General features: G+C 46.8%; 1 protein-coding gene across 1 annotated transcript in view; it reads left to right on the forward strand.

Annotated features, from left to right (window-relative positions):
• Positions 1–22,289, forward strand: part of LOC138447859 (lysosomal alpha-mannosidase-like) — a 564,797-nt gene that overhangs the window by 316,558 nt on the left and 225,950 nt on the right. Inside the window, exon 18 of the mRNA XM_069604298.1 lies at positions 7,017–7,118. Within this exon, the coding sequence (XP_069460399.1) occupies positions 7,017–7,118 (102 nt within the window). The remainder of the gene's footprint in view (positions 1–7,016; positions 7,119–22,289) is intronic.

Genomic DNA, 22,289 nt, shown 5'->3' on the forward strand with positions numbered 1-22,289 from the left:
CCTGCCACCCACCTTCCCGGCCTTCCGGGCCCACGAAGCGTGTCAGTGGAGGCTTTCGCTGCTACGTTCTCTCCTCCTCCTATACCTTTGGCTGACTCACACTCTGACATGCCCTTTCCAATCGCTCTATCTCTAACACTCTTGATGTCCTTGCCCCTGTCATGAGGATCCTTTTGAATTCTGCATCCAAGTGCAACTCTTGGTATGATTCAGACCTCACCACCCTTAAGTTCAAGTGTAGGGTGGCAAATCTGCAAATATCCGGCCAATCCTGCTGCAGTCTTTACCTCTCCTGTTCCCTCCTAGGGCATGTGCATGGCCTCGGCATCTCATTTCATCACTAAATCTCAGGACATCCTGTCCATTCTCTCTTCCTCTACCTCCTCTTTGTCTCCCTCTACCATTCCAGGCCCATCTCTGGCCGCTTCTCCTCTTCTTCCTTTCTCTTCCTTCCACCTGTTTACTCCCGAGATGTTTCTAAACAGGTCCGATCTATGAAAGTCTTGTCAAAGCATGTGCTCCGCTGCTCCTCGAGAACCATTAAGGACCACATTGACACTCTTGCTCCAGCCATGGCCTATTTCTGTAATCACTCATTTTCTACTATAACCTTCCCCTCCCCCCTTAAGCACTACCTTGTGCACCCCCTTATTAAGAAGCCTTCTGTAGAGTCTTCCTCTACGGCTAACTATCGCCCGATCTCCATCACTCCTTTACTGGGAAAACTCCTGGAAAAGCTGGCCATTTCCCAGCTTAATCTTCATACTGAATCTGTTTGCACAGAAACTGCTCACCTAAACACCCATGAAGACTTTCTCTCCAATCTTGACTCTAACCTTCCTTCTGTCCTCATTCTCCTTGATCTATCCTCTGCGTTCGACAGTCAACCACGCCATCCTGCTTAATCGTCTGTGTGACAACCCGGGTATCTCTGCTCAGGCCCTGACCTGGTTGACCCCCTTTCTCACTGATCGACCCTCCCAGGTCCAACTCCGGTCTTTCCTCTCTACTATCTCTCTCTACTTGTGGTGTTCCCCAGGGGTCTAACCTCTCTCCCTGGCTATTTAACCACTACCTGGCACCTTGGGCCTTCCGCATCCTAACTTCTGATCTAACTTTCAGTGTTATGAGGATGATACCCAGCTCTTTATGAGGCTCCCCTCAGCCCCTACTGCTCCTTCTCTCATACCCAGTGGTCAAAGTGAGCAGGAGTGGTCGGGAGCAGTGCTCTTATACTTGTTTAATTACCTTGTACAGCTCCTATACTTTTATTTTAAAAAGAAACCTTTCTGGAATGGTTTTGTTTTAAAATAAGTGTAGGGAGAAGTTGAAACCTTCACTTTCAGTGCACTGCACTGAGCGTTACCTTAAACAGCAGGTGCAATTGTTTGGCGGGTGTATTGTGTATGGGAGGGGTTGTGGCAATGGGATGTGTGGGGAGCAGGGGCAGCCCAGCAGGGAACATAGTTCCACTACTTCTTTTTGTACACTTCGACCACTGCTCATACCAGACTGTCTGCAATTCAGGAGTGGTGTGCCTCCGGTGATATCTGCCTTAATGCCAGTAAGACTGAGATACTCCCCATTGAGACACCTGCTCCCTCCTTCCCTCTCTCTCTGGCCGTCCACCCTGGGCCCTCTACCTGCTCCTTCCTGTGAGGCTAATAACCTTGGGGTCATCTTCGACTCCACCCTGTCCTTCGCTCCTCACATATTTAGCGTCTCTAAGAAGTCACTCTCCCAGCTGCACCTCTCCAGAGGTATTCTTCCTTTCATCTTCTTCCCCCAGAAGCTCACTGTCTCCAGAGCGCTGGTTCTCTGGGCTGGACTACTGCAACAGCCTCTTTCTAAATCTGTCTGCTTCTACTCTTTGCCCTTTACAACTCATACAGAACAGGACTGCGATACTTGTCCTTGGCCTCGAGCCCAGGGATTGTATCTCACCACTGGCTCTGTGTCTGCCAGGATCAAGTTTAAGACCTTCTGCATCGCTTGCAGGGCTTTCTGGGGCCGGGGACCACTGTAAGGAAGGCATTATATCGACCAAAGTTCATGGGTGTTTATTGAACTTTCACATGGGGGTGAAAAACGCCTATCTAAAACTAAGTCTACGATGGAAGCAAGCTACAACATCAAAATAATACTGCATCCTAGTGGAGTCTTGTCAGAATAAAAGGGCTTATACTAAAAAACCTATTGCCAATCCTTACCACTAAGTTACAAATGGTGTGGGGGGAATATTCATAAAAAAGCAAAGTCTTCCAAAATGATAAGTCAGGATGTTCAGGCCGTTGGCCTCCCTTCCCCATGTTTTCAGCACAGGGCAAGGCGGTTCACTCGAGCATAGCACACACACTTCTTCTGTGCCCAAGTCTCTTGATTCAGAGTGCCTGGTGTACAAAACAAAATAGAAAGTTCTTTTCTGACAATTTTTTACTTCGGGTGTCTCACCCTGGGTCCCCCTCAGCCGGGCTCGGAGCCCGCTCTTCCGGGCTCTGAACCCTTTTCTGTTACTGCGAATCCCCCTCTTTCTGGCTAAGAACCCTTTTCCGTTACTGCGGATCCCCCCTCTCCCAGGCTCAGATCTCTTTACTTTTATCTTAACCGTTCTTTCTCGGATGACGCACAGTTCACCCCGAACCCCCCCCCCTCTCCACCTCCCTCTTGAGATCAATTTTTATATTTCATTTGCACTCTTCCCTCAACCCCCACACCCGGTCATTCTCAATCACCCAATGCCCCCCACAACCACCCTGGCACTAGTAAGATAGTTGTTTTGTCCTCCCTCCCTTGTCTTGTCACGCCTAGAAACACTTGTGTACAGGCGCGTTATAAATGACTTATATCATATCTAGCAGTTCAGATAGTGCAAGTCCTCTCAGACCGCACCACTGCCATGTTTTACATTAACAAGCAGGGAGGCACACACTCTCCAAGTCTGTCCAGGCTAGCCAAAAATTGTGGATGTGGGCACACAAGCGGACTATGTTCCTAGTCTCTTAACACGTTCCAGGGGAACTTAATGCTAGACTCTAAGCAGAAATCCTCTACCCGAGGAGCATAACTGGCAACTCAACAGAGGAATTCGAGACAGTCTTCTCCCTGTGGGGTTATCTTCCTTTAGACTTGTTGGCCACAAACCTAAACACACACTGCCCAGACTTTGCATCCAGGTTTTCCCAGGCAGAGTTCAAGGGGAACACCGTGTGGATGATTTAGTTTGGTCAGGGAAATGTGCTTACACTTTCCCTCTCTGACACCACCACTCAGCAGGATAGTGTACATGATGTACCAGGAACGAGCAACGCTAATCCCGATAGCCTCTATGTGGGCAAGACAACCATGCTTTCCACATCTGCTCAAACTGGCGAACTGCAAACCAGTCAAACTCCTGTGCCCCTACAACATGCTGTCCCAGCACAGGAGAACTACACTCCATCCACATCTGCAGTCTATGAACTTGGCAGCCTGACTCCTGAAGTCATAGTTTAGACACTTAAAATGACCTCAAAGGTGTATGGATATCTCCAGGAGGCATGCAAACCCAACACCAGGCACTGCTACTTCAACAAGTAGAAAAGATTTGTGATATGGTGCGGATCAAAAGATGTAAACCCTATTGAATGTACCCCATCAAACATTCTTCACTACTTGCTCTACTTACTAGACTCTGGCCTAGTTTTTTACTCCAAGGTTCACCTAGTGTACACTACTTAGCAAAACAAGGGGTCTTAGTGTAAAGTTCATGTTATCAAGGATTTCATGGAGGGTGTAAAGGGACTTTATCCTACCATTTCCAACCCGCCCCCAGGTTGGGATCTTAATGCTGTACTCTCTAAGTTCATGGGTCCACCCTTTGAGCCTATGCACAAATCCAGCCTCAAACACCTAACGTACAAGACAGTTTTCCTAGTAGCCATCACCTAAATTAGACTGGTTAGTGAGCTACAAGCATTGTTGGTGCAAGACCCTTTATTTGTTATCCACAAGAACAAGGTAGTACTTGGAACACATCCTAGGTTTTCACCTAAATTCATATCCAAGTTCCATGTTAACCAGTCCATTGATCTACCCACTTTTTTCAAAATCCATCCAACTCAGATGAGGGGCCTCAATACACTAGATGTAAGGACGGCAGTTTTGTACTATGTAAACCTGACAAAACCACTAAGTAAAACAGAACTACTATTTGTCTCCATAGCACCTGGCAGGGAGGGTGATCACGTTTCAAAGAACGCCATCTCCAAATGTATAGTTAAGTGCATATAGCTCTGCTACTCTCTATCAAAGAAAACCTGGCCTTTCACACCAAGAGCTCACTCTACCAGAGTTACAGGAGCTACTTTGGCGTTTATTGCAATCGTCCCTCTAGACGCCATTAGCAAAGCAGCTACTTGGAGTTCCATACATAACTTTACTCAGCCTTACTGCATTGATACACATTCTAAAGCAGATTCACAGATCAGACAAGCGGTTCTAAGACATTGATTTGCCGCCGTACCATCTCACAACCCACCTCCTTCTCCAGATACTGCTTGCTAATCTACGCATAGCATGTGATCCAAGCAGATCCGCAAGTCTCAGAATGAATACATTACTCACTGTAATTGTGTTTCTGATGCTTGTATCTGCTTCGATTCATATGCACCCATCCTTCGTCTTCTTGGAGTAGAAGGTGCATAGATGTCTCTTCTTGCTGTATTGCTATTTATCTATTTTATGACATCTGTACTTGCGCTACACTTCATGCTACCTCATGTCGGAAACAAAAGGGAGGGACCTCTACGTTTGAAGGACCATGGGTTCAATGAACTTCACATTAGGGTAGTATTACTGACACACCCAGTCGACGTCCCTTTTTAGAGTTTTGAAAAAAAAAAATGTAATACTCCCTGACTACCACCAGATGTCGGCCTATGCATAGCATGTGAATCCAAGCAGATACAAGTATCAGAAATACGATTACGGTGAGTAATGTATTATATATATTGTTTTTTTTTCTACAATGGGACAAGGTCAAAGTTGTATTAAAAGGTGGGCTTCATGTAACGTACAAAATTTGTAGATGAGACAAGAATTCTCTCTGGAGCTGCTGTAATCTTCAATCATGTCATCCTCTGCATCCCACCAACTGCTCTTCGTCAAGGACCTCACGTCCCGTTAGCGCTCCCCTGAAATGCCATCCTTTTTCTCCTGTTTTTTTAATCGGGATGTGCATTGTGATTTATATACCATGAATCTCTATACTATCTCTTATCGGGTTGGATGCGTTTTGGACTATGAGATTAAAAACATCTCTCTAATTGCTTATCTGCGTTCAGTGTTTAAAAAAAATTAATAATGTCACCCTTCGTTGTATTTTAATTTGGGATATCTTATCACAAGTGGCCAGGCTGGATAATTGGTGATAAATTACAAGAGTTAATAAGGAGAGCGGTTTTTAACCAATGTGGACCATGGACTGCCTGGTGGAAGACCTATTGTTGTAATCTCGTATCTTGTCGCAACTCATGTGCACACTGAATGATCAATTTTAAGACATATTTTAGAACGTTTGATAAATTGGCAATGCAACTGGTCTGTTATGCAGTTTTCCTAAAATTGCTTACACACTTGTAGATCAGCGGGACGGCTTTTGCCTTTCCACTTTATTACAATCTATCTGCCTATTTGCGGAGATGTTTGTATACGGAATTGAGTGTTTTCAGTCCATCTGTGGCCTTCTCTGAGCTGAGCTGGGAAGCCTTGTGAATGCTGCAGGCCCGTCTTCTTGAGTGGCAGCTTTATATTTGCATGTATAGTTGTACTACCGCTAAGTGCTATGAAAAGTACTAATTCAATTAACCCTGCGTTTCGAAAAGTGCCTTGTTAATTCATTCATGTGAAATGCATACAAAAACACAAATATTTGCTTTATTTAGAACAGTATGATATGATAGGTTATTTATAACACGCTAAATACCCAGAGGTTTCTAAGCGTGGACCCGGGATCGAACCTGTGTTGCTCCGTGCCGTTTTGCTTCCATGGGGAGCATGTTGCCGCTGAGCTATCCTCCCGCGATGCATGTTGACGCTCTTTTGTGCCAGTACTCTGCAAGTCTGATGTTACTGCTTGATGGAATTAGTTCAGAGATATTGATATTTTGCTTGTATCGCACTCGTACACGGGTGTTTCAGAGCGTGACATGGCAAGGGAGGGGAATAAGACAGAACACAAACAACCATTTTACGAGGCCAAGTGACATTGAGAACGCCAAGTGCATGGGAGAGGAAAAGGGGAAAAGTGCATGGAAGGGGGGAGAAATGGAAAGTGCGGAGCAAAGCAATACACAAAAAGGAGGTCCCATCAGGATGTGTTAGGGTGAGGAGCGGAAGGTGGTGGGTTATAATGGCTATAGGGATTTGCACAGCTAGGGCAGTCAATGGGTGGGTAAATAACCAAACACCTAGTAACCCCCATCCTCGCATGTCATTTCTCTCCTACATGACTAAAAATGGTGTCCAGTATTTGATCTGATTCAGCTTGATGATGGAATGGAAATAAAGAACCTAGGCGAGACAATGCCACTTACCTGACACAGTCCAGACTAGAACACTATGGAAACCCTCCACTGTAACCTACCGCTGGGCCATTCCTTCCAGTTAAAATGCTGTTATCGTATCGGCAGGCAATATCCAGGGGCAGCTACTGCGAAAGTGTCAAGGTGGCATGGTTGTAAAGGTGTTCTGAGACTGAAATGTGGCAGCATTTATTATCTTGCTCAAACATGTTCAAAGGAAGACTATCTGGTTCTGTTGGTATGGCCAGATATAAACTGTGATGGCCCAGGTTTGATATGCCTTATTTTCACCACCTAAGCCTTGATTGGAAAGCTTAAACCCTGTCAACAACTTGGTTACTAGGTAGTGTCCCTGCTATGGAGCCGCAACACCTGGAAAGAGGGTGCTTCTTCCGATGAAGGAAAAGGCTGCCTTTGAGCTGCTCTACTGATTGATGCTCTGTATTCTGTTTACAGCGACCAATGGGGCAAGGAAGTTGTGAGCCGATTTGAGACTGATCTGTACACCGATGGGCGCTTCTACACCGACTCCAATGGCCGTGAGATCCTGGAGCGGAGGTAAGGGGGCTTCTTAAAGGGATTTGTGGGCCAGGATAGGGTCCAGGCCACAGGGAGAAAGAGCACCATCTCCCCTCCCGCTACCCCTAACCCTTCTCCCTTTGCATCATGCACCCCTTCCCAGGTACAGTTAAACAGCTTGCACCCAAAGTGGCTGAGACGATTGATATAGGCGCATGTTCTGAATAAGCCGAGTGCTCCTCATATCTGCCTGCTGTTTTTTGGCTCCTCTGTCTTCTCAAACTTGTTTCACTCGACACCACAACCTCACCCCTCCATGCTAACAGATAATACAACTTCCTGTCTGTCTCCCCACCAACCCGTTTCCCTTCCTCACTTCACCTTTTGCATTCACTCCCTTGCCCGGAACCTGGCCTCCAGTGAAATGGATTTAGGGCAGCAGTTAATTCTTTCCCTGGTGATTATTTTCTTGAATAGTTATTTTTTTTTATTTTTTATTGTGAAACGGCTACTGCACACTTTGACAAGGAGAATTAAAGCGGTTACAACCCCTGTGGTGTGAATAGCAATGATGCATGTATCCAAGGGCTGTAACATGTGCTAACTGCCTAGGGACCATCATTCAAGGACCTCTCTGATCTTGGTCCCCCTAACTCTGACCCCAGGCTGTGAAACCAATGATGTTAACACCTTGGTGATTAGTGTGCAGAGTATGGAGTATTCAGCTCATTGGGTTCTTTTTTGTTCCAGCACCCTCCAGGGATTGTGGTTTAATCCTTGCAGAGTTTGCATAATGTTGCGAAGAGAGAGCGTCCAGTGCCATAGTCCACTTTGCAGTGGTCATTTTAGGACATCCTCATGTCTTCCGCAATCACCCCCCCCCCCCCACTACTCTTGTCCCGCACGTCATTAATACTGCTCCTCATCAACAAACCTGGTCGTCACTCTGGTCGTGGCGGAGGCGTTGGTCTCCTTTTCCACCCTAAATATCTTTCATCCACCTCTTCTTTGTCCCTTCCTACCTTCCCTTCCTTCGAATACTTATATAAATCCTTTACTTTCCCTCGCCCCATTCCCTTCCTTATTATCTATAGACCCCTTGGCCCCCTCTCCTCCTTTTACGATGACGTTGACCACCACCTTTCACTTCTCTCCCTCCCTCTCTCCCCTCAATCTACTAGGCGATTTCAACTTTCACCTTCCCATCCCCGCTCATACCTCACCTCTTCTCTCCATCCTCGACTCATCTTCTCTCTCCTCTCCCCCCCCCCTACTCACTCCTCTGGTTACACTCTTGATCTCATCTTTAATTCATCCTACTTCTCTTCCCCTGTCTTCGCTTTACCCAACTAGCTATCTGATCATACTCTGCTTTCCTTCTCCCTCACCCCCTGTCTCCCTTCTTCCACTCCCTCACCCTCGCTCATATCTTTCTCGCAACGTGACCTACGTAACTTTAGCCCTTCTCTTCCTCGATACCTGCTACTCCTCTCTCGCACCTCTGATTTCTCCTCTCTCCCGGCTGATCTTGCCCTTTCCTCCCTGTCTTCCTATCTCTCTACCAGTCTCGATCAACTTTATCCTCTTTCGTCTTTCCATCCTACCCGTAGATCTTCCCAACCCTGGCTCTCCCCTCACCTTCTGTCTATGCGTCGTCTACTACGTCGCCTTGAGCGCTGCTGGCTCAAATCCCCCACTTCTTCTAACCAAACTTAATACTTTGCTTATCACTCTCATTATGACTCCTGCCTCAACTCTGCTAAGCGCTCCTACTTTTCTAATCTTCACTCCCAAGCCTCTCACCTCGTCGTATTATCCAAACCCTTTCTCGTCTCCTCTCTCTCCCCCCACTCCGGATCTCTCTTCAACTTCTCTCTCTCGCCTTCTGACTTTGCTGAATTCTTCTCGACCAAAAATGTACTGTTCTCCTTCTTATTCCCCTCCCCCCTCTCTCCACCCCGCTTCGACCTGCATGTCCGAATTTTCTCCAATCTCGCCCTCCAATGTCTCACTCCTCCTAACTAAATCCCACCCTACTGCTGCCCCTTCGGATCCCATCCCAACCCTTATGATTCCTAAGATTAACCTCCTTCTAATTCCTTACCTTACTTCCTTCTTCAATACTTCTGTCCTCTGCCACCTTCCCTTCTGCTTTCAGTACGCCACTAGTATCCCTATACTGAAGAAGCCTTCTGCCAATCCCCTCCTTGCTTCCAATTTTCGTCCTATCTCACTTCTACCATTTCTCTCTAAAATTCTTGAACGATTAATCTATTCTCAGCTCTCGAACTTTGTCACTAATCTCTCTCTTCTTCCCCCCTCCCAATCTTGTTTTCGCCCTAAATACTCCTCTGAGACTGCCCTCACTTATGTTTTCAACTCCCCCCTTACCTCACGCTACGCTAAGCAATCTTCAATCCTCATCCTCCTTGACCTCTCTGCTGCTTTCGATACTGTCGATCACCCCTTCTCAATACTCTTTCCTCCTTTGGTTTCAAAGGATCTGTCCTCAAATGGCTTTCCTCCTACCTTTCCCACTGCTCTTTTGCTGTCTCTTGGGGTGGTCAAACCTCCCCTATTCTCCCTCTGCATTACAGCGTTCCCCAAGGTTCTGTCCTCGGGGCCCTTCCTATTCTCTCTTTACACTTCACTCCTTGCCCCTATCATCTCTTTCTTTGGGACTTCTTTTTTTATTTTATTGTTGTATAAACCAAAACTGTTTTTTTTTTCACAAGTACAAAAGAAAACTTTCAAAAAGAATACAATTTACAAATTTACATCTCATTAAAAGAAAAGTGTTTCTCCAAATGTCTTAACTTCACTGCTTCAGTCTAGATAATCAAATGATCTTTTTAATCTCCAGTGAAACGTAACTGTTGTAGGACTCTAACCACGTTGATAGTCAATGCCGTTTCATGACCCAAAGTCATTCTCACCCAGAAGTCTTCTGATGACAGCCAATCACTTGAGCAAACAAAACGTTCAAGATGTTTCTTTCGCACCTCCCATGTGCCTTCACAAAATCTTAGTAGATGCTCCAATGACTGGTCTTTTGGATCCCGACATTTTGAACATAGATGATGATTACTCCTTTCCCCCCAGCCCCATCGAGCAAGGACAGATCCAGTGCGAATCAAACCCAAACTGAGTCTAAAAGTTTTGCCTCCCTTTAGCATCCGGGAATTTCATTAGATAGTTCGCTAAGGAACTGAGTTTCTCCAGCATTGGATCTTTCATGGATTCACATGCTTAGAATATTCCCCGTCGTCAGACTGGGACCCCTCGGTACACATCTATAGCCTTTTCCTATAGGAAAACTTCCGACACTTGTGTCCTATCTACGTCCTTTTAGGACCCGTCTACTCATGCTCCGTAGCCCGTCCCAGTATAAGAGGCCCGCCCCCGCGGCTCCGTCTCCAAAGTAGTGGGATCTCCTTGCGTCGTCTTACTATTTTGTACAAGGTTGTGTACCTGGAGTTGGAGTTAGGTGAAATTTTCCTCCATGTCAGGAAAAGCGCTGTTCCGTCCGTGCGCGACGTGCGGCTTGAAAAAAGTTTACTAGGGGGACGGACATATGGATTGTATATACTGTCTCCACCCTCATCATTCGGCTGATAACTGCGACATATGCAAAGGGATTTCTCAAAAGACCCTCAAAGACCGAAATCGACGGCTGGTGGCATGGTTGAATGATGGAGCGGGGGCATACCCCCCTTCGGAGGTAGGCTCCACACAATCGGCGAAAACATCACACCGCGCTGCCTCGTCGGAACCACCGGCGAAGAAATCTTGACCGATGGAAAAAGAGTCATCTCGGAGTCATTCAGCTAGAGAAACCTCGTCGAGAAAATCGTCATCTTCATCAAAAAAGCATGACAAGGAAAGGCTGAAATCCTCCTCGGGCGATCACCATAGATCGATCGAGAGTCGAGTAAAGGCAGGCCAAGTGTGGAAAAGGCGGGACCGCCTAAACCACCTGCTAAGCCACCGTCGTCGACGGCGGTCCAGTCATCGGCCTCCACCCTACCGCTGACGCAGGTGGTATCCACCGTCCCACCGACAACGACTGCGACGGTGGCCTCGTCAACGGAGGTTCTACAGGAAGCCTGGAGGCCTGAAGTTTTTGATCCGATCCCTCCGGATACTTTACTGCAGGAACAGGCTGTGTCGCTGTCCTCGGGGGAAGACGAGAGCGGGAGAATAGCTGGCCCGGCAGACCTCGGGCTACGAGTGGTTGACAAGTCGTCGACGAGGGGATCCGGAATTCTGGTGTCTGCCCCTCTTCTCAATCCGTTTTGTCGTTGGAGATTCTGTCCACGCTTCAGTCTTTAGTACAGTCGTTGGACCAGAGACTACCTCAGGTAAACCTGCCACAGTCACCCGTCGACGAGCCGGGCCCGTCCCGTCCACCGACACACTTACGCACGCCGGTCTCAGCACCACAGGCACCCCAAGAAGAAGGTGAGCTGCCAGATTCGGAGTCTGACAGGGGAGCCATGTCGGATATCTCATCATCCCCCTCCAGGGATCCAACCTGGGAGTCAGAGGTGGAGTTAGAAACCCCAAGAAGCCCAGCTCACCCCTCCCCCCCGGACGATATTGCATCATTCCATTCTATGATGGAGAAGGCGTGTAAGGAATTTGGTTTGTCCCAGGAAGAACAGAAAAAGGACTGTTTTTTGTTCGACCACATGGGTAAGAGAAGGAGGTCAGTGTTCTCAATACCCATACTAAACCACGTGTGGAAGGAGGGTTTGCAGACAATGCGTCACCCCTTTTCGGAGCCGGCGGTAAAAGGACGCCTTGAGAAAAAGTTTAAGGCTCCAGAGTCTACCCCCAAGTGCTTATCCTCCCAACCAACGCCTGAATCGGTGGTGTCGGCGTCAGCGGCGAGAAAAGTGAAGGCCCAGCACAAGTGCACGACTCCGCCTGAAAACGAGGCAAGACGTCAGGATGCCTTCGGCAAAAAAGTGCTATCCGTGGGAGCAACTACAGTAAAGGCCGCAAACTCTCTGGCTGTTGTAGCCAGATACGACAGAGAAATGTGGCACAGGCTGGCTCCGTTGCTGGATCTTCCGGAAGAGCATAGGAAGGCAGCGATGTTACTTGTCCGAGAAGGTGAGGAAGCCTCCAATCACGCAATAAACATCGCGGTTGATCTCGCTGAGTCGGGCTTCAAGCAAGTCAATAATGGGGTCGTGTTACGACGACAGTCATGGCTTAAGTGTACCTACTTCAGGCCAGAGGTACAATACAAAGTATTAGATATGCCCTTTGAGGGAGACCTTCTATTCGGAGAGAAGGTAGACGAGGCCCTAAAGGGAATGAAAGAGGACTGTGACACGGCACGTTCATTGGGTGCCCTCCAGAGTGGCCGAAGCTACAAGACTTTTCGTCCCTTTAGATGGGCTTCAGGTAATTCCAGATTCTCTGCGTCAGGAGACAGACACTTTGGTAGGTCGGCTTACCCCTCCCAGGGATACAGACGTGCTTCCCAAACTGCAAACCGACGCTGGAACTTCCAGACGTCCAGGAAGAGACCATCCTATCCGTCGTCATCGAGAGACCAGCAAAATAAAGATCAGCAATGACGAACAACACACCGTTCTGGGGGGAAGAGTATCAGCCTCGACGAATGGGAACGAATAACGACGGATCAATGGGTGCTGGACACAATAAGGAACGGGCATTCTCTACAATTCAAGCACAGCCCTCGGCACATTCCACCTGCATTCACCGCTCATTCCCATCTGAGGGTACTGCAACAAGAGGTAACACTCATGTTAGCAAAGGGCGTGATAGAATTAGTTCCAACATCACAGAATGGTCAAGGAGTCTACTCAAGATACTTTGTCGTAAAAAAGCCGAACGGCAAATGGCGTCCCATTCTAGACTTACGCGATCCCAACAAGGATCTACAGGACGCGTACTTCCATATTCCAATGAGTCGGAAACACAGGAAGTTCCTGAGGTTTGTGATAGGGCGGACTCACTACCAGTTCACGGTTCTTCCCTTTGGGCTCAAGACCTCCCCCAGAACGTTCACGAAATGCCTGGCCCCAGTAGCGGGCCCCAGCGTCGACCAACACAAGTTTGCAAGCCACCATGCAGCTTCTACAACAGCTGGGATTTGCCATAAACTTCGAAAAATCCTCTCTGCGGCCATCGAGAACGTTGGTGTTCCTGGGGGCACAGTTCGAGACCCAGTCGGGGCTAGTGAAGCCTTCCCTCGACAGAACCTCAAAACTCAATCAACTTGCGAGCCGACTACGGCAAAACACCAGGCTCTCAGTGAGGAAATACGTTTCGGTCCTAGGAGCCATGGCATCCTGCATCCATCTGGTGGCAAACTGTCGCCTATTCATGAGGCCAGTTCAGGAATTCCTCGCGGACCGGTGGACGCAGGCCCAAGGATCGTGGTCAGACAAGATAACCATCAACGACGACAAACTGCTTCGGACCCTTCAGTGGTGGCAGGGTTTCCACAATCTGAACAACGGTGTACCCCTACAGGAACCGGAGTTCCAGCGAACCATAGTCACGAATGCGTCCCTAACCGGATGGGGAGCTCACATGGGCACTCTTCAAACGCAACGTCGTTGGTCTCAAACGGAGTCACTCCTACACATAAACGTGTTAGAGCTCAGAGCAGTACGATGGGCCTTGAAGGCGTTCCTACTGCACATCAAGGGATCGAGAGTACGAGTGCTGACCGACAATACGACGGCCATGTTTTATTTGAGAAAACAAGCAGGGACGCGATCAAGGACTCTTTCCCTAGAGGCCCAGGAAGTATGGCATTGGGCATTAAAGCACAAGATTTCCAGCGTGGCTCACCATCTACCGGGAGTGAGGAATTCGCAAGCAGATTCCCTCAGCAGAAGGATGGCCCAGATACACGAATGGGAAATGGACACAGTTCAGCTGATGAAAGTTTTCGAGAAATGGGGTCACCCCCCACTGGACGTTTTCGCAACCAAGGAAAACAAGAAATGCGAGCAATTCGCAAGCAGATGGCCTCAGGTGGGTTCCATGGGGGAGGCATTCTCCTTCCCATGGACGGACAAGTTCCTTTATGCTTTTCCCCCGTTTCCCCTCATACGGAGGACAGTACAGTGGATACGCAGGTACAGTTGCCGGGTAATTCTAGTGGCACCGTACTGGCCGCGGCAACTGTGGTTTTCCGACCTGCTTCACCTGTCGCTGGAACATCCAATAGCGTTTCCGAGTGTCCCGAACCTACTGTCCTGGGACAAAGGCACAGTGTGGCATCACGACCCGGACAGTCTCAACCTTACAGCCTGGCTCCTGACTTTTCGGAGTTCGGTACCTTAGACGTTTCGGAGGATTGTCAGAAAATTCTGCAAGCGGCTCGGGCCCCTTCTACCAACAAATCTTACACCTAGAAGTGGCGGAGGTTCTGTGAATGGTGTCGAGGACAACAAGGCCTACACCCGTTGAAGGTGACTCCAGAGCAAGTTCTACCTTACCTACTTCTCTTGGCAGAGGGGGGTTTATCTTTCACATCGATAAAGGTGCACCTGGCGGCCATCTCTAGGTTCACGAGGAAGAGACAGTCGTCTCCTCTATTCAGCGACAGACTTGTGAATATTCTGACGGGGAATATTCTAAGCATGTGAATCCATGAAAGATACCAATGCTGGAGAAATGGAGTTACAGGTAAGAAACTATTCCACTCTTGTCCGTTGGGGAAAGAGAGGGTGCCACTATTGAGGATTGTTTGTGGTCAATTGTCTTTATCCAGTCCGTTATTAGTAGCTCCCTCTTGATCTTCATGGGGTTTGTGGTTAGAGTACCTAAGTCGCTGTTGCATCTGGCGAGGATTTCTAGGGATACTTTCTTTAGGTCATACAGTACCCCCACCGAGACGCGGTTCAAATGGACCTTGGGATTTCTCATCATTTCTTTGCCGATGACACCCAGCTGTTTCTCTCCTTTTCTTCCTTCTCCCATGACTTACACCTAAACCTCTCCTCCTGTTTTACTGCCATTAAAAACTGGATGTCATCTCACTACCTTTATCTCAACACTGACAAGACTGAAGTCTTATTCTTTCCTTCTAACACACGTCCTGCTCCCTCTCCCCCTCCTTCTATTCATGTTCCCCCTTCTAATCTTCCCATCTCCTCCCATGCTCGTAATCTAGGCATTCACTTTGACTCCTCCCTCTGCTTTACTTATCATATTTACCTGACCTCCCACGCTTGTCGCTACCACCTCTTCAATATCCGTAAAGTTCAGTCTTTTCTTACTTTCCATGCTACCAAACTTTTAATCTCCTCCATAATCTTTTCTTGACTTTTCTATTGTTCTTCACTCTTCTTTGATCTCCCTGCTTCCCATCTTGCCCCCCTCAAGTCCCTTTTATCACTCTGCTATCCGCACCCTCTGTCTTCTCACTCCTCAGTACTCTATCTCCAACTCACTCTTACCTAGGCTGGCTTCCCTTCCACTCCCCACTTAAATTTCAATTTCTTTGCCTTGTCTTAAAATCTCTTCACAACCTTGCCCCTCCATATCTCTCTTCTCTTCTTTCATTCTATACCCCTTCTCGCTCTCTTCGTTCTGCTGATCTCTTCTTACTCTGTTCCCCCTCCCCCTTCTCGCTTCCGCTCCTTTCAACTTCTTGCTCCCTTACACTTGAACTCCCTACCTCTCTATCTGCTCCATCCCCACCTATTCCTTCCGCGCCTCCTTGAAATCACTCCTTCATTCTCCTCCCTGGTAACTTTTTCCTTCTCACCTTTCTCCCTCTCTCCCTCTTTACCTCCGTCTTAGTTCTCTTTACCTTCCCCCTTCACTCCTAAGTCTTTCTCTCGTCCTACTATCTCACTTTTCTCCTTACTCTCTCTCCCTCTTCCTTCCTCCTCCACTCCCTCCTCTTCATCCTAGTATGTAAATTGTCATATTTACTGTTTTAGTGGTTTGATTCATACTTGTTGTTTGCTGCTCCTGTTTCATGTTCGATGTATTCTGTTATACTGTAAAGCACTTTGGATTAAAACGCTATATAAATAAAATAAATACAAATACCAATTAGGGAATTCTCATTGTTTCTCCTTGTCAATCACCCTTACTACTGCACCACAGTCATTTGTTGGCAGCGTCACTCGTACCTCAATGCTCCTCTTGTAAACTCTGATGCATCATTTGTTGGAACTCCTCCTCCTGGGTCCACAGTCCTCATCTATTCTATTTGACTATTAGTCATTCCTTTTCCTCTTCGGTCATTGTTGGGCAAAATAATCCCACAACTCCAATTCTTAGCTTGAGTGCCTTCAACATTTTGCTGGCTTTTTTGATTCTCTGGCTTTTATTTGTGAGGGATTCCGGCTGAAGTCCTTCTCACTGATGTCCCTTTCAATGAGCTGCCCTGTAGTATCCCATATATGTAGCGAAGGGGCGCTTTTTAAGCAGCCCATTCAGGTCACGGGGGGTTTCTCACACCCTGAAAGTATGTTGCACAGTAGGCTGGCTTTGTAAAGAACGATGTTCTGGATGGTTGCCCAGAGCAAGGGCAGAGGTTAAGATTCATTCTAAACCTTCCAGCCATCACCTCTTTGCTTTTGCTATAGGCACAGTAGGCTGATGACAGCTGTACTTTTGGTTTGGCGACACCACGATTGTAGCAGTTTCTACGGCATCAGTGGCCCAATGCCCCAATATGGTGGTTATAGGAGTACTAATGTACTTTTAAGTTCTACCCCCAGCCACTTTTGTTTTGTGGCTTTTCTTTCTCTGCATGGACCATGAGGCTCAGCCAAAACTGCAGTTTTTTGTCTGATGTAGGCTGTTCCGGAGTCCACAAAGGCATCCTCTGTTTGGGATTAAGCCACCTTAAACTGGTTTAGGGTCCTTCAGCCTTCCTAATTCAAATAGATCTGGTTACCCTAGAATGTGTGTATGTTTCAGGCCTGCCTTGATGGACTAGCCACCAAAACCTGAATGATGATTATGCATGCCTGTGGGTGGAAGACTGGCTTATCGATTGATTTTGAAAGTGCCTAAAGCCTTCTGCTGAGGATCCTGGTGTGGCCATACTAACTGGGCCCTAGCTTTTGGCTATGTGCTTCCATGCACTGGTGGAATGCCTTGCTGGATGCTAGTAGCCCCTGCCTCAAATAGAACCCCTCCTAGGACAGGGGTGCAGCCTTTTATTTACTAGGCACTACCGGAAAATAAGCACACAAGCACACCATTATCATTTAATACAAGTATTTTTGTTCAGTTGGGATCAATGTCACTGTATGTTCCTCTTCTGGTGGGTATGTTTTGAACTGTTGTTGTATGCCTTGTTTCGTGCTGGGCTGAGCCATGGGTCCCCCTCCCGCAGGATGCCGGGAAGGGCAGTGAGCAGTGTTAAGTCTGTTTTTGCTCACCCGTCAGAGGATCTAAACTCAATAACCCCAAGCAGGGGCTAACACACCCAAGAAGAATGAGAAGCAAAGCCTTTCTTTGTGGCAAGTAGCATGGCAGAGCGACAGACCTTAACTCTCAGGATGGGTTAGCTGACTGACACGTACAATTGGTCTACCTGCTTATCCATAGAATAATACACTACACAGATATGCTATAAAGATATTACTTTATTAAACAAGTGCTCCTAATACACGGCATTAAAAATACACAGGCATAATTAAAAAATAACAGTAATGTCTCTGTGGATGCTCCTCTTCCCCCTTGTACTTGAATGTGGGTCCAGCATCCCAGATAGGCACGCAACTTATCGTGACAAGGGGTAGGGCAGTAAGAGGGACTCAGATATTCAAAACCGTGTTACCATCCCTAGTGCCCACACAATACAGTATAATGTGCTGAATACAGAACGCACTCTCACTTTATACCTAGTGGTAAGCATACAACACATATAGACAAGGGCTGTGAAGAAAGGGGAACCAGGCAGTTTACCAGACAGGATAAATGGTCACAGAGGCCCCTATTGCCAACAATCATGCTGCCTCCAAAGGATATAGCATTCAAATGAATACAACGCACACATCGAAATCAGATGGGACTAGGCAGGGTTCTGATATCTGTGGCACTCCAGATGTTCATAATTATGACTCCTGTTAAATCAGAATGCCTATTTTGGGGATTATTGGGCCACTTTGTGGGGCCCTTCAACTTTTTGCTTCTTTTCTCCTTGCGTGTCCCTGGTTTATTTAGGGTGGTCAGTGGGACTTATCTTGAAATCCTCCTGCCATTACTTCCCTTTTTGCCTTGTGTATGGTATATCGGTTTGGGTCGCCCCAAGGTGCCGTTCATGCTCCCCATTTATTTGCAGTTTTAGACAGTAGCTTGGTGAAGCACCTGTGTCCAACACACTCCTAATTAGGAACAACCACATTTTTTTGTTCTTACATATCCAACCTAGATGCCAAGGTTCAGCCTTTGCCCCCCGCACCTCAAAATTCCATATAAACATTGCAGAATGTCTTTAACAATACCTCTCTGGGTATTTAACTAAAAGAACCTTTCAATATAGGTGTGCCTCGGTGTTATCTGCTCTCCAACACACTCCTGCCACACCTCCCTAGACATGGGCTTGGGAATGAGTGCTCTGGTATGCAGTCTTATCAAATTGACCACATACTTCTTGTAGTTCTTCGTATACAAGAACTTTGTTCCCTCAGGTGCATGGATACTGGCCTTTAAGTAGTCTGATTTCTTAGATACTGTCAGCTCTTTAGGTTTGAATCCTGATTCGACATCCATCACAATCTTCATGCCTACCTCTTTCTTTCCAGTCTTCTTGCATTGTGTGATTATTATCCTAATCACACAGAATCCAAACATGATCATCACCAGCAGGGCTCCAAGGAACTTGAAAATGATTGGCAGCCATTGCGGAACCCATGAGAAGGTCGATTCAAACCAACGGTCATCAGCAATATCTTCCACTTCGTCTTCTATCTTGACGTGTACGTTTGTCAGCATTGTTATGGCCTCTGGCAATCTGTGTTCATACGCAATAGCATCAAACGCCTCTATTGATTTGGCTGAGAAGTAGTTTTCTCTCTTCATACGCTTAAGGAGTTCAGCAGATCTCTTCTTCCTCAGGTGAGGATCTGCTTTTAGAAACTCGCCAATGTTGCGGTCCCTCTTCGCGATCACCAATGCTGGAACATGAACAATCACTATAGAACACAGTCCTCCCCGATCTCTGGGCAGCTTCATATAAGCTCTGGATCCACAGGCCCAGTAGTGATCCATTATCACCACTGTCCCATCTTTCATTCCTGGCACATCAATGATTCGACAGCACTGCTGATTCTGTCCAACCTTTCTAGTGCCATTGTTTCTGAAACATAGCTCTGCACTAGCCAAAGGCACTATCTAAAATGGGCATCCTTTGTCTTCGACCCACGCCAGAAGCTTTGCAAGTCTTGGCCAGAGAGGTTTGCGTCCTTTGTTCGATAACTGGCTTGTGATGACCAGTTACTGTCACAGCTCTGCATATGACTATGCCTTCTTCCCAACTATTTGGAGACGGTACTTTTCCCCAGATTCTTATCTGGCTTCTTTACTTGCAGCTTCAAACGTCTTCATCAATCTTTCCTTGGCAGTCAAGTTTCCTGTTTATCTCCCATCTAATTCCAGCTCCCTTCATGCCAGGCTGTTCATATCTTATCACATGATCTCTGGTGTGTGCTCTTTCGTCTTCAAATCTTGTACAGAATCATCTTCTGGAGCTGACCATTCTGTCACCCATACCAAGGATTCCGTTCGACCCTGGAATTGACCTCTTGTATGACATAGTGCAAGGTGAGTAAGGCAATGAGCTGTTTGGACATATATCTCAATAGCTATGAGTATCTTAGACTTTCCCATAGCATAAGGCAGCAGAGCACATACATAGCAATCATCCTTAGAAGTTTTTTCCCACTTCTTTCATGTTCTGATACCACATGCTATTTCTGTAACGCTCACCTGTCAATCTGCGGGAACGCCAGAAGAACTCCCTGGAACTTCAGTAAATCACTATCCCTGTAGAAAGGATGACAAGAAAACAACCCTCCTTAATAATGTTCCTTCCCTATTCTGAAATAACTCTCCAGTACTGAAAAAAGAATAATAACCAACAGGAAAAGCTCACCTAAGGTTCTTTTTTAGTGAGCCCTCCATCCTGCATTCATACAGGGGCACATGTCCTGAAGAAACGGTGTAGTCTGGATGCAATAAGAAGTGGTAAGGAGAAAATAATTCCTATTAAGTCCTAACCAATATGAGTGTTAGCTGTGAAAGGTAGTACATAAAACTATGATGGTTCCTAAAAATAGAAAAAACTGTGTAAGCCTCAATACTTTCAAAATTGGAGAGCAATAACGGAATTTCAGATGACACTCTGTTCCGTATAAGTGGTGCAGCGCTGTTCGAAAGGGAACTAACTAAACAACTTCCAGCTGAGTGAAATGCGGAATGAGATGAATACCCTTTCCTGCACTATAGCGAATCACAAGAAGTAAATGAATGTTGAAGCTAGCTACGCAGCTTGGCAATATTTACGGGCAGTGTGACGACAACCTGGCACAGCTAATGAGTTTCAAACATTGGAGCGCGGAACAATGCGTATAAGCATAAACACAATATGCGAAAAGCACAGTAACTAATCCGTTGCTAAAAACACTCGCAACGAAATAACAACGAACACTGGTAACCCACGGGAAACCTTGAAAACAGGTATTTGCGTGTGTGTATGGAGTACTCCTCACGAAACTCTGACAGGAAAACTCCGGACAAGAACTAAGGACACGGCAACTAGGGGACAATAAATAATCGGGGAAACTACTGGCTGTGAGGAGAAGAGGAGACTATAGGACAGGACGAATAAATTCTGACTGAAAATTGGGAGGACAGGGAAACTGTGACTGGAACTCTACGGAGACCGCGGTGAGCGTCCGAACTGCAAGGCAGTCAGCAACGCGAAGCGCGAGTCTCCTCAGGAAATGAGTACTTGTAACAGAGGTCGCAAAAGACTAGACCTACAGATTAGTTCCTGGTTGACACCACTAGGCGGCCATTTTGGAATACCAATTTCCCCATGCCTTACTATATGGATCTGAATGGAACAATACCTTCTCTCAAATGACAGAGCAATAATAAACTAGGGAAACATGGGCTTAATCAAGGAACTCATTGGGAAATCATAACAGTACCCCCCCTCAAAGATTTCTTTCCAGGTTTGGTAGGGTGGTTACGATGAAATCTTTTTAACAATCTTGTGGCATGAATGTTCTCCAAAGGTTCCCAAGATCTCTCAAGGGGACCATAACTCTTCCAATCTACCAGGTAAAATAATTTGTGACGCATTATCTTGGAGTCCAAAATCTCCCTGACTTCATATTCTGGTTGATCGTCTTCAACTGCCACTGGGGGTGGGGCTAATGGCAATCGTGTCTCTGATTCTACCGGTTTTAATAAAGAAACATGAAAAACTGGATGTATTCTCATTTTCTTCGGGAGTGTCAACCTCATAGCCACTGGATTAATAACAGCTTCAATGACAAATGGTCCTAAATATCTGGGAAGAAACTTCTTAGAACCCTTTAAGGCCAGGTTTCTGGATGACAACCAGACAGAGTCACCAACTTGGAAACTGGGAGGAGTACTTCTATGTCGATCAGCGAACTTCTTTTGGGCCTCCTTAGCCGCCACTAAGCTAGTTTGGGCCTCCCTAGTTGCGGTTAAGATCTTGTCATGAAGGTTCCTAACTGCCAGCATTTCTAGTGGATCTGGAGGGTCAAATACAGATGTTCGAGGATGTCAACCATGCAAGGTATAGAACGGCGTGAGACCAGTAGAAGAGTGGATAGAATTGTTGTAAGCGTATTCTGCCACCCACAAAATGTCTAACCAGGAATCATTAGTTTGATGAAGCATGCAGCGTAAGTACTGTTCCAGGGTCTGATTAGTGCGCTCTGTTTGACCATCCGTTTGAGGGTGGTGACTAGTGGATAATCTAACATCAATCTGGGCCAGGTCACAACACTTTCTCCAGAATCTGGATACAAATTGACTACCCCTGTCAGAAACGACTATGGAAGGAAACCCGTGTAGTTTAACAATATTTTCTAAAAAAACTCCTTGCCAGGCCAACAGCGGTGGGAATCCCTTGTAGGGGCACAAAATGAGCCATCTTCGAAAATAAATCTACCACCACCAGGATGGTATTGTAACCCTCACATGACG

Source organism: Ambystoma mexicanum, chromosome 3q (assembly GCF_040938575.1).
Source record: "Ambystoma mexicanum isolate Mex_15411 chromosome 3q, UKY_AmexF1_1, whole genome shotgun sequence".
Lineage (NCBI taxonomy): Eukaryota > Metazoa > Chordata > Amphibia > Caudata > Ambystomatidae > Ambystoma > Ambystoma mexicanum.